We start from the raw sequence: 11169 nt of genomic DNA on the forward strand, positions 1-11169 counted from the left end.
CTTGTGCATTTTTGCAGATCAGGACTCTCCCCCTGCTCAAGTGCACAGCCGAGCCACGGCGTCCGAATCGAAGGCGCCTATGATGGTCATGTACCGTGATCCCAGCATGGGCTTATGGCAGGGCCCAGCAGAAGTGAAGTACATGGGGCGAGGTTATATGTGTGTGCTTACATCCACAGGTACACAATGGGTTCCTGCGAAGTGGACCAAAACAGTATCCTTATCTTCTTCTGCTCTTCCTGACAGGAATAAAGACTCCGGAAACGATCAACCGTCTACCTCCGCAGCCCAGGAACAACGGGTGGGGGATGATGGTTAAGTTGCAGGGTAGAATGCCATCTGCCTCGCCTTACCTTCCCCTGGTAAACCATTTCCAATATGTTTGGTTGGTATTATGATAAGCAATTGACCCTTGCCGGTCTGCCATGTCGTTTGTAGCACTACCAACCTCAACAACTCAACAGACAGTTGGGATGCTGGGGTACCATATTCGCCTATTGCCCCAAATGGACCTTGGGAGTAGAATTATTAGGGGCCGTGCGAATGGGTACATGCGTAATACTTAGCTGAACAAGTGCCTAAGCCAAGGTGAATAGTGCTATAAAAGGTGTAAATTCTAATCCTTTAGATTACAGGAACGTCAGCGTGTGGTTCAGGTAAGCTTCCCGCAATACTTCCCGCTCTACCGATCATCCCTTGAGGCTGCTCAGCAGAATGTTCGGATCTGCAGCGATCCAGCCTGGCCAAGCAATCCTTCAATAAGGAAAAGGGACTTTGTTACTGGAGGACTGACCTCACCGACCCTTAGCACTTCAGTAACAGCACCGCTCAAGGTGCTTAAAGTGCCTTATTTTAGCCTCACTGTTAAACTGTAGATCTTATGTAAGTTTTGCTCACTTGACACTATTATATCAGTTTCTTTCCTCCTGCCAGGCATGGCGTCAGCCGGGGCCTTGGCTCAACTAAGCAGGCTGGGTTGCTGAGTTGCTAAGCAGACAATTCTACATCGAAGTCAATTTCTGATTTGTTGACGGCAAGACATGTAACACTGCAGAACCTTTTGTTGTTGGAACAGGGACATGGATCTGAGGAGTTTGCTGGAATGTGTTGTATGAGTCTCTGATTATGCTAATTCGATGTACGTACAGCTGAGAACCCTGGCTCAGCTTACCCAGCAATAGTAAATGAGCAGTATTCTAAGAATAATTAGATGGTTGTTTTCACGGGGCATTACAGGTTGAGTCAAACACTGTTTAAAAGTATTGCACTTATGTATCATTGATTAGGTTAATCATCGTAGCTATTAGACTTGTTTATAGTTGTGTGATAAAACAGGTGAACAGATTAACCCATAATGCCTTGCTTGCACAAAGAAAAAGGGGGGAATTGTTGCAGAATGACTCTAAGAGCAGAACCATAGAGTTCTGGAGGACTGTGCAAACAAGGCGGGGGGTGGTCCCCACAGGTGGCCGGAGACCGGACCTGGGAGGAGAATGTGGAGGAAGCTGTGGGGGGGCTAAACAATACTGTTGTGCCAAGAAGGAGTGGCTGAATACCACTCCTATATATGTGTGAACTGCGTCACAAATAAAGTGGAAGTTGCTTATCACCCATATTGGGTTGGCCTGTCTGCTTCTCGCTGCCTGGGAGAACAGCACAAGGGGCACATCAGTCAACCAGCTTTGCACCTGGGGAGAGTAGGGATGGAGTGTGACAGGCACACATGAACTTCCTGAAGAGCCTTTGTTCTGGAGATAGCCAGTATTTGCCCTGCCCATCCCAGCATGCAGTCAGCTCTGCCTGGGACACCCCAAGCAGGGACAGTGACAGGCACTTATAGCTGATGAATGTAAAGCAGTGTTGTGCTAGGCACTATGAGGCTTGAATAACAGATCTGTTTCACCCAACAAAGGAGAAGCTGGGACAGCAATAGGCATCATAGGCCTTTGTCCTTCAAGCTCTTTATTCAGCTCAGCAGGATCCAGAATTATAGACCCATAGAATAGCTGGGGTTGGAAGGGACCTTAAAGCTCATCCAGTTCCCAGCCATGCCATAGGCAAGGACACCTTCCACTAGCACAGGTTGCTCCAAGCCCTGTCCAACCTGGCCTTGAACACTGCCAGGGATGCAGAAGAGCCATGTGTCCCCAGGGCAGCAGCAGAACCCAGCGCATCTCCTGTCCTGAAACACTCAGACATCCTCCTGGAGGAGCTGTGTGCAGACAACACTGCAGGGTATGAGGCAGCCGCTCTGGCACGCTGCCTCAGCCGCTGTGCGGATGCTTGCTCGCAGCAGCCGAAGGAAGAGATGGAAGAGGCCTGACAAGCGCTGGCCCGGCACAGCCGCACACAGCCTCGCTGCTCCCGAGCACACGGCTGGCAGACGGCAGTACAGGACCCGGACAAGCTTGAGGACCAGGCCAGAGCCACGGGCTGGGCGCTGCTCCCGGGACCGGCCGCCCAGGCATCGGGGGGCAAAGGCACACGAACACGGCCCACACGGGCTTCCCGGCCTAACGCAGCCGGTACCGGGCCTACATTTCCCAAGGAACCGGAATGGGGGGGCGGGCCCAGCGGAGCAGAGGCCCGCGGGAGGTGAAGGCGACCCGCGCGTAATCACGAGTGCCTCAACCCGGGGCCGGCCCCACCGCGTTACCATGGACACGCGCCGCTCGCACTCACCCTCTGCCGCAGCCCCCGCCACCCGCCCTCCACCCCGCGGCGTGAGACAAACCCCGGCCGGGCAGCCCCGAATTTATCACCCACGGTGGGGACTGCGCAGCCAATCAGGAGCCGCCCGCAGCACGCGCCCGCGCCGCCGATTGGTGGAGGCGGCCGGGACACCACACAGCGGGCCTAGGTCCCTCCCCCGCCTCGTTTCGTCTCTCCTCGGCCAACGGCGACCTCAAGTTCTTCCTCATGTCCAGGTGAAAGCTCTTGTGTTTCAGTTCATGGCCACTGCTCCTCATCCTGGGGCTGCCCACCACTGAAAAGAGTCGGGCACCTTTCTCGTGACACCTGCCCCAAACCTCCAATCAGCTCCCTCCACCGCCTCTCCCCTTCTTCATCTCTGAGGGCTCATTCTCCTAGGAAGAAACTGCTTTCACCCTCCACAAGCACAGTGGTCAATGGGAGGGGGAGATAGCGGGCTTTGCTCACAGGGTATCAGACCTCACTGCTCCCCACACTCACTCCACCTAGGGCTCCCCACCCCTGTGGGTCTGCTGGTGCCGGAAAAGCGCTGAGCTCACTCTGAAGCCCTTCCCACACTCAGTACAGACGTAGGGACGCTCCCCGGTGTGGATGCGCTGATGCTGGATGAGGTGGGCACTCTGCCGAAAACTGTCCCCGCAGTACGCACAGGTGTAGGGCCTCTCCCCAGTGTGAATCAGCAGGTGTTTCATGAGAGCGGAGCTGTGGCCGAAGCTCTTCCCACACTCCGTACACCCGTAGGGTTTCTCCCCGGTGTGGACCTGTTGGTGTCGTGCCAGGGCTGACCTCAAGCAGAAGCTCGTTCCGCAGGTCTTGCACTCATAGGGTTTCTTCCCAGTATGCACCCACTGGTGCTGGACGAGCTTAGAGTTCTCACAGAAGCTCTTCCCACACTCGGCACATCTGTAGGGCTTCTCCCCTGTATGGACCTGCTGGTGTCGTATTAGGGATGAACTCACGCTGAAGCTCTTCCCACAGGTCCTGCACTCGTAGGGTTTCTCCCCGGTGTGCACCCTCTGGTGTCGCATGAACTGCGTGTTGTTGGAGAAGCTCTTCCCGCACTCGGCACACTTGTACGGGTTCTCCCCAGTGTGAATTAGCTGGTGCTGGATCAGGTTCGAGCTAACGCTGAAGCTCTTCACGCAGGTACTGCACTCACAGGGTTTGTCCCTGCTGTGGACCCATTTGTGTTGTGTCAGGGCTGAGCTCACACTGAAGCTCTTCCTGCAGGTCCTGCACTCGTATGGTTTCTCCCCAGTGTGAAACCGCTGGTGCCGGACGAGCTGCGTGTTGTTGGACAAGCTCTTCCCACACTTGGCACACTTGTAGGGCTTCTCCCCAGTGTGGATTACCTGGTGCTGGATCAGCTTCGAGCTCAGGCTGAAGCTCTTCCCACAGGTGCTGCACTCGTAGGGTTTCTCCCCAGTGTGCATCCACTGGTGCTGGATGAACTGCGAGTTGTCAGAGAAGCTCCTCCCACACTCGCCACACTTGTAAGGCTTCTCCCTGGTGTGGGTTACCTGGTGCTGGATCAGCTTTGAGCTCACACTGAACCTCTTCCCGCACTCAGAGCTCTTGTAGGGCCGCTCCCCTGTGTGGATCCTGTGGTGCTGAATAAGATGTGACCGGTTCTGGAAACTCTTCCCACATTTGTTGCAGGTGAAGGGTTTTTCTCCAGTGTGGATTCTCTGATGCTGGATGAGGTTGGAGCTCCCCTGAAAGCCCTTGGATCTCTGAATCCTTTCTGACCTGCGTGGGAGAACAGGGTCCTGTGTAGCACCCTGGGAACTGTTCTCCTCGGAGAGTCCTGAGCAGAAACCCTTGGGCTCCCCTGTCCTGGGGATGCCCTGATGGGCACTGTCTTCATCCGTGCTCACAATCTCATCTTCAGCTGCAATAAAATGAGAATCCAGAGAAGTCATAGGCAGGACTGGAAGCCTTGGACAGGGCAAATCACAAGGGGCCGAATGCTAAAAATTCAGCAAATAGATTGACTTTAAGTATAAAACATCCTGCTATATCCTGCGTTCAGGACATGGTATTTCCTTCCAAACTACACAGTGGATTTTTCAGAGTGTTCACAGGAGCAAATGCTGTAAATGACCCTGCATGCTTCAACAGAACCTGAATCTACTGAAATCACTGGCATATTAGAGGCAAAAGTTTACTGCTTGAATGGGAAAGATGCTTGCTCTTCCAGGATGGTGTACCTGAAAATCACAGAACCACAGGATGGTTTTAGCTGGAATGGACCTTACAGATCCCATCCAGTTCCAAACTCCTGCCATGTGCAGGGACACCTTGCGCTAGATCACATTGCTGCAAGCCCCATCCAACCTGGTCTTGAACACTGCCAGGGATGGGGCAGTCACAGCTGCTCTGGGCAACCTGTGCCACAGCCTCAGCACCCTCACAGGGAAGAACTTCTTTCACCTTATCTAAATCTCCCCTCTGTCAGTTTAAAGCCATTCTACCTTCTCCTGTCCCTACTTGCTCTTGACAAAAGCCCCTCTCCACATTTCTTGTAGAGCCCTTCAGGTGCTGGAAGCTGCTCTAAGATCGCCCCAGAGCCTTCTCTTCTCCAGGCTGAACAAGCCCAGCTCTTTCTGCTTGTCTCCACAGGATGTTACTAAAAGTTGAACTGGGAGTCAGAGGAAGGCCGTGAACAACTGCCTTGTTTCAGCAGAACATTACTTGGGTTGCAACACTAATCTCCATGCTCTCTTGCTGCCGGTACTGCAGAGAAAGAGAAGATGCACAAGGCATGAGACACAGACACCACCTGGAGCCTGGCTTATGCCACTCTTAGAGCAGAAGACAATTAACTTTATGCTTTCACTGGTGCAGAACAAATCCGTTGTGCATGCAAGGTGGTGGGTGAACTGAAGATCCCCCATGGCTGGTTCCAGATCATGCAACGAGGAAATACAATACATGTAGTAGATGAAGGTAGGTGCAAGTCGAATTAAGGGTAGCTGAACAGTTACGAATGGCTCCTGGGACAGAGACAATGAACAGATCCCTGCCCTCTTATGTATATAAAGTCTTGCAGTAGCGTTACTGGTATATATGTTCACTGCGCAGACCCGAGGTCACCTGAAAGCCTGTTCAAGACAAAGGGCTTGTGCTGATTCCTTGTGCTGACAGACCTTGAAAAAGCCTTCACAAGTACATGACAATTAAGTTTTCTATGGTGTTCTATACTTTTTTTGGAAGATCAGGAGTGTCAACCTTCGTTTTACAATTATTGTAACAGCTCTAGCACGTCTACAATCATTTCTGTTACTTCTGAGCTCCTAGGTACCTTCACTGGCATCTAGGACACGCTGTCTGGAAAGGCTTTGATCAAAACCATGACAGGAACTCACTGGAAGTATTTCAAGTGGAAGGAGAGCAAGGTCACAATGATGAGGATTTAATACTAGAAGCATAAGGCTGAACTGGAAAAAATGAAGACGAGAAACATGAAGAATGTGGCTCTTCCTCAGCCCATGCCAATTTGGGTTGATGGCAAGACCTCTGATATGCCCAAGAGTGCCAGTGCTGTAGCTACAAGGCAAGCTCCAGGTAAGCAGAGTAAGCTGCTGGACTACTGACTGTGGTACCTCACTGCTGGGACTGAAGGTGGCTGTTGTGATGCCACAGAAAGGGCTGGAGGGGAGATCTGGCACCCAGCATTCCAAGCAAGCGGCTCCGCGATGAGCAGGGAGGGAGGATGGATCCCCCATGTCAGAGACACTCTGACAGAGCTGAGGAAGACAGAGGCATGACAGGAACCATCAGAGGCACAGAGCAGCTTCTGTATAGGAGATGAGTCAACTGCCCATTCTGCTGGGAAAAGGTACAGCTGATAGTGGGTATCACAGAGGACTATAAAAACACAAATGGCCTGTGGGGTGGTCTGGCATCTATCCTGCACTATCTGTTCTACAAGATACTTCTGGGCAGATTCTGGTTGGACACAAGAGGAAAAGTTTTCCCAGTGAGAACAACCAGCCATTGCAATAATCTCCCCAGGGAAGTGGTGCACTCCCCAGTGTTGGACGCTTTAAAGACTCAGCTGGACAGGGCACTGGGACATCCAGTCCAGGTCATGCTTTGCCTGGAAAAGTTGTACTGGATGATCCTTGAGATCCCTCCCAGCCTGGTGCCCTGTGGCGCTATGAATACCGTCGCCACAGGCAGCAGGTGAAGCTGGACGGGCCCTGCTCCAACCCAGCACCTCCGCCCTTGTACATTCTGGGGGCGCTGGTGCTCCCGGAGCACTCTTTCTCATGACGGGTTCACACTGACGGCCCTTACCTGAGGTGCCGCTCAGAGCACTCTTCCCTTCGCAGGAGCGGGACAACCGCAGTTCCTCCTTCTGATCCATGTGGATGAGCATCTCCGGCGCCGCTCCGGGGAAAGAAACGAAGAGGGTCAGGCCAGCTGGGCTTTCACCGACCGCTACCAGCGGCGCGGCTCGGGAGCTAGCGGCTCCGCGACGAGCAGGGACCCCGGCTCCAAGGGGCGTGCAGCGGAAAGCACCGGGCCCCGCAGCACGCCCCTGCCAGGGAGGCTCACGCGGCCGCGGGGGGCGGGCTTCCGGGCCAAGCCCTACCGGGTCAGGCCCCGCTCCCTGCGGCCCGGCCAGGCCCGCCCTCAACGCCTGGGCCGGCGCACCAGGGGGGTGCTGCCCCGTGACGGCAGCGACCAGCGACGGGCGGTGCTTTCGCCTCCACGGCCGGAGGGAGATGGCGGCGCTGGGCTTCCGGTGGCGATGGTGCCGTCCTACGGTGGGGCTCCCCCCGCGGGCCTGCCGGTACCGAGGGCAGCTCACCCCCCCTCTCGGATACCGGCGCGGCCTCCCCCCGCGGGTGTGTCTCCTGCTGCCTTAGCCTCTGAAGCTCTGTCTGCTCTCCCGGGCGGGGCTTCCGGTGCGGGATGAGGCGCTGGCGCTGCCGAAGACTGTCCCCGCAGGCGAAGGGTCTCTCTCGGGGTACCTGTGGGAGGCTTCAGCTCTGTGTGCGTGCTGGGAAGGCTCATCCGTGCCAGACCAACAGCAAATGCCCATCTCGGGGGCAATGTACACCCTTCATGGCAGGTGATCGATGATCAAGACACGGCAGCGTGTTACTAAGGAAGAAGCCTCCGTTTTATGGATGTTTTCGGTCCTTAAGGTGAAGGGAGCAACCTTCAAAGAGACAGACTTAATGTTGAAATGGTTGAAGACGTGTTATCCAGAGATTGATGAGTCTAATGCACAGACTCCACAACTTGTTAGAGTTCTAAAGTAGGTATGCTTTTATTCAGCACTGAGGCGCATGAGAATTGCTCCTCCAAATGTATGCACAGCTTTCTTTTGCCACTCAGTTTGTTTATATTACATATAATGATTACCTAAACATGAGATTGCTTCACGCCTCATACATAACGCAAAACCTAGTCTTTGTACTATTATAATTAGTTTTCTCGCATTTATTCCATTGGTGCACCTGCGCAGTGTCTCCTGGTGGTGGTCATAGGGGGTATTGATGATGAAGGCCTGTAGTTCGTCTTGATCACTGCGAGTAACCTCTTGCTCTCACGCAGACTCAATAGGGTTTTGGCTCCTATCCAAACCTCAGGTTCGGTACAAGCCAGTTTTATGTATCTTAAAACAGAAACTTGTCAAGTTTGCAAATTTTGTTACTCTCGCTATCTTTTGTTCCTTTTCTTTGTAAAGATACTATTTAAAAAAGAATGTCTTAAATGTTAAGTTATGAATCTTATCTACTACAGTTCTGCCTAGCAGCTGTAACACTTACAGTTCTGCTTCACGGTCTGAGCAACTTTGACTCCTACGGTTCTGGTTCACCAAGCACAGTGACTGCTTAAGCAAGCTGGCACAATGTTAACCCTTTATTTCCCAGTATCAAGTACACCGTATTTGAGGTCTCTTTGTGCAATGGGGCAGGAGTTAAATTGTGGGACGCAGCCACAAAACGTGCATGGTACATAGAAAAAAGAAAAATAGAGTAGTTAGAGAACATACTGAGAATTGTCGTACAAGATAAACCATTGTAGTTGACATTGATTTAGGCCCTATGACCTTAGTACAAAATGAATGTAAGAAAAAACAGTCCAGAAGAACAGGATGCAAGGATAAGGAGTATCTGGGAATGGCAGGTGTCCAGGATGGGCTGCAGTTAAACTAACAGATAAGTAGGAGGATAGGAGGATTATTATGTCTGTGGTGATAACGAACCAATTCAGCTGGTATAAGCATCTACTGCGCGTGCTTCAGAGGCTGCCAGAAGTGATGAAGATTGTTCGAAGACGTAAACGACCCTCAGAGACCACCACCACAATTCTGTACGCATGTGGGGAACTTTCTGGAAAATGATGTAATCCATACATAGCCTCATGAATATGTATGTATGCCCAGGGACTATATAAGGATGGCTTGTGCAGCAATATGGGGACACACGTTAGGAGGAGCTGTCCCCCATGTCTCCCGGCACCGCAATAAAGAATACCTGCTTGCCAACTTAAAACTTTGTTGGCGAGTCTGTTCCTGAAGTTTTCTCTGTATCAATTTGGCATCCCAGATGGGACCCTCTGCTCAGCTGCAGGACCCACTGAGGACAGGACTCCCTAGGGCACTCAGGAATTTTTCCCAGAGGGACCCCTCGACTCATTCAGATCACTGCAGGAGCAGACAAGAACCATCTTCATAAAAGGTATTCTTTTCTTTTGTATAGTCTGTAAGGTGCAGGGGGCATCTTGCATAAAGACTAAATTGGTGATTGGGCTGGGTTGGTAAGCGTACAAAAGGTTTGGAAGCCTTCCGTAAATTGAGATAGGAAATCTCATGGGTAAAGGCATATACCCAGCTACTAGCATCCATTTGGTATGCACCCACAAGAAGCAGGGGGCATCTTGTGGTTTGGGTCCTACAAGACGCAGAGGGTCTTGTTACATTAATGATTTTGGTCTTTTGATGTTGGCATCACTGACAGACTTATAACTGTGTTATTCGCTATGTTTTGATTGATAGAATTTTACCCTCTGTACGTGTTTCAAGTGTTGTAACTTTGTGGAGTCTGTCTATGGGATCCCTAGTGTGTGTGTGAGTAAGATTGATAATGGGAAATCACCAGAGTGGAGAGATCTTGAAAAAGAGTCCTTTAGCATGCATTTTGGCACATTGGAAAGAACTGGGAGGGTCTCCTGTGGCTCAGTAAATAAGAAAACATTGGTAAAATATTGTAACCAATGGTGGCCTTTGTATAATTTGGGAGATTGGGAAAAGTGGCCTACAAATGGAACTCTGAACTATAATACATTGTTACAATTAATGTTGTTTTGAGGGGGCAAGGAAAATGGAATTAAATAATGTATGCAGATATGTTTTTCACTTTAAGAAACCACCCAGAGGGACAGACTGAATGCAAAATGAATACAGTTCTGCCAGATTCCTTAATTTTGGCTTTGGAAAAGGACCGGGAAAAATTGAAAGTTAAGATGGAGAGATGTTGTTCAGTCTGTGATGTAGGGGAAAGATGTTTAAAGTTAAAAAGCAGTAATCAAGAAGATAGGTTAGAAAATTCTGTATAACAGGTACCTCCGAGGGAAGCACTGTCCACATCTGTCTATCAGATATTGATAAGGAGGAAGAGATTGCTGTCACTGGCAACAAACAGCAGATCCACATTCAGAGTTAAGAAAGGGTTAAAGCAGAAGTGCTGTTGCCGAGGCAGGCATCTGGAGCCGCTGCAGAGCAGGGTGGGCAACTGTGAGGAAAAAGAAAGGGAAAACTAAGGAGGAAAGGAGGGGAGCTCGAGCAGCTCCTGTGTTAGAGTGTGGGAGTAGCCATGTCGGGCGCAGGTGGTGGGCTGAGCCCTTCTGTGAAACCGGGTTGGTGTGCGTGCTATGGGGAGTTTGGACGCTGGAAGTGAGACTGCTCTGGAGGGGGGGAGTGTCTTGGCTTGGCTCCGGTGGCTGCTCTGGCTGAAACAAACCCCTGCCCGGCCGCCCCGAATTTATCACCCACGGTAGGGACTGCGCAGCCTATCAGGAGCAGTCCGCGACACGCGCCCGCGTTGCGGATTGGTGGAGGCGGCCGGGACGCCACACAGCGGCCCTAAATCCCCGCCCCGACTTCGTTTCTCCTCGCCTCGGCCAACGGCGACTTCCGAGGGGCGCGTGAGAACCCGGCCCGCGGAAGGCCGGAGTGAGCTTCCGCGCAGGCGCAGTCGGGGAAGGCAACGCGGCAGCACTGAACGTACGTTTATTGCGCGGGGCCATTGCGAGCGGCACCAGCCATGGGAGCCGACCCCGGGGCTCACCCGATCCCAGCCCTGCCGTGGCAGGGGCACCTGAACGTGTCTTGGCGGGGCTTGGATGTGCCCAGAGTGGGAGCCTCCACATCCCCCTACACAGCCCCTTCAGTGCTCTGACACTGCAACAGAACAAGTTCTTCCTCATGTCAAGTTC

The 11169-nt window shown here is 52.3% G+C and overlaps 2 protein-coding genes across 2 annotated transcripts in view; both read right to left on the minus strand.

Annotated features, from left to right (window-relative positions):
- Positions 1–11169, minus strand: part of LOC133279591 (heme oxygenase 2-like) — a 230566-nt gene that overhangs the window by 82648 nt on the left and 136749 nt on the right. The gene's annotated exons all lie outside the window — the stretch shown is intronic.
- Positions 2913–10980, minus strand: LOC133279580 (zinc finger protein GLI4-like). The gene is made up of 6 exons (XM_061473432.1): positions 10962–10980; positions 10727–10864; positions 10298–10362; positions 7015–7507; positions 4221–4603; positions 2913–3464 (listed from the first exon to the last, which is right to left on the minus strand). Exons 1-6 carry the CDS (start codon positions 10978–10980, stop codon positions 3198–3200), a joined length of 1365 nt encoding a protein of 454 aa, XP_061329416.1. The 3' UTR covers positions 2913–3197.

The sequence above is a fragment of the Pezoporus flaviventris genome, unplaced genomic scaffold, assembly GCF_033815535.1.
Source record: "Pezoporus flaviventris isolate CSIRO_AGI_PZ_B2104156 unplaced genomic scaffold, CSIRO_AGI_Pfla_v1 ptg000078l, whole genome shotgun sequence".
In the NCBI taxonomy this organism is placed as follows: Eukaryota; Metazoa; Chordata; class Aves; order Psittaciformes; family Psittacidae; genus Pezoporus; species Pezoporus flaviventris.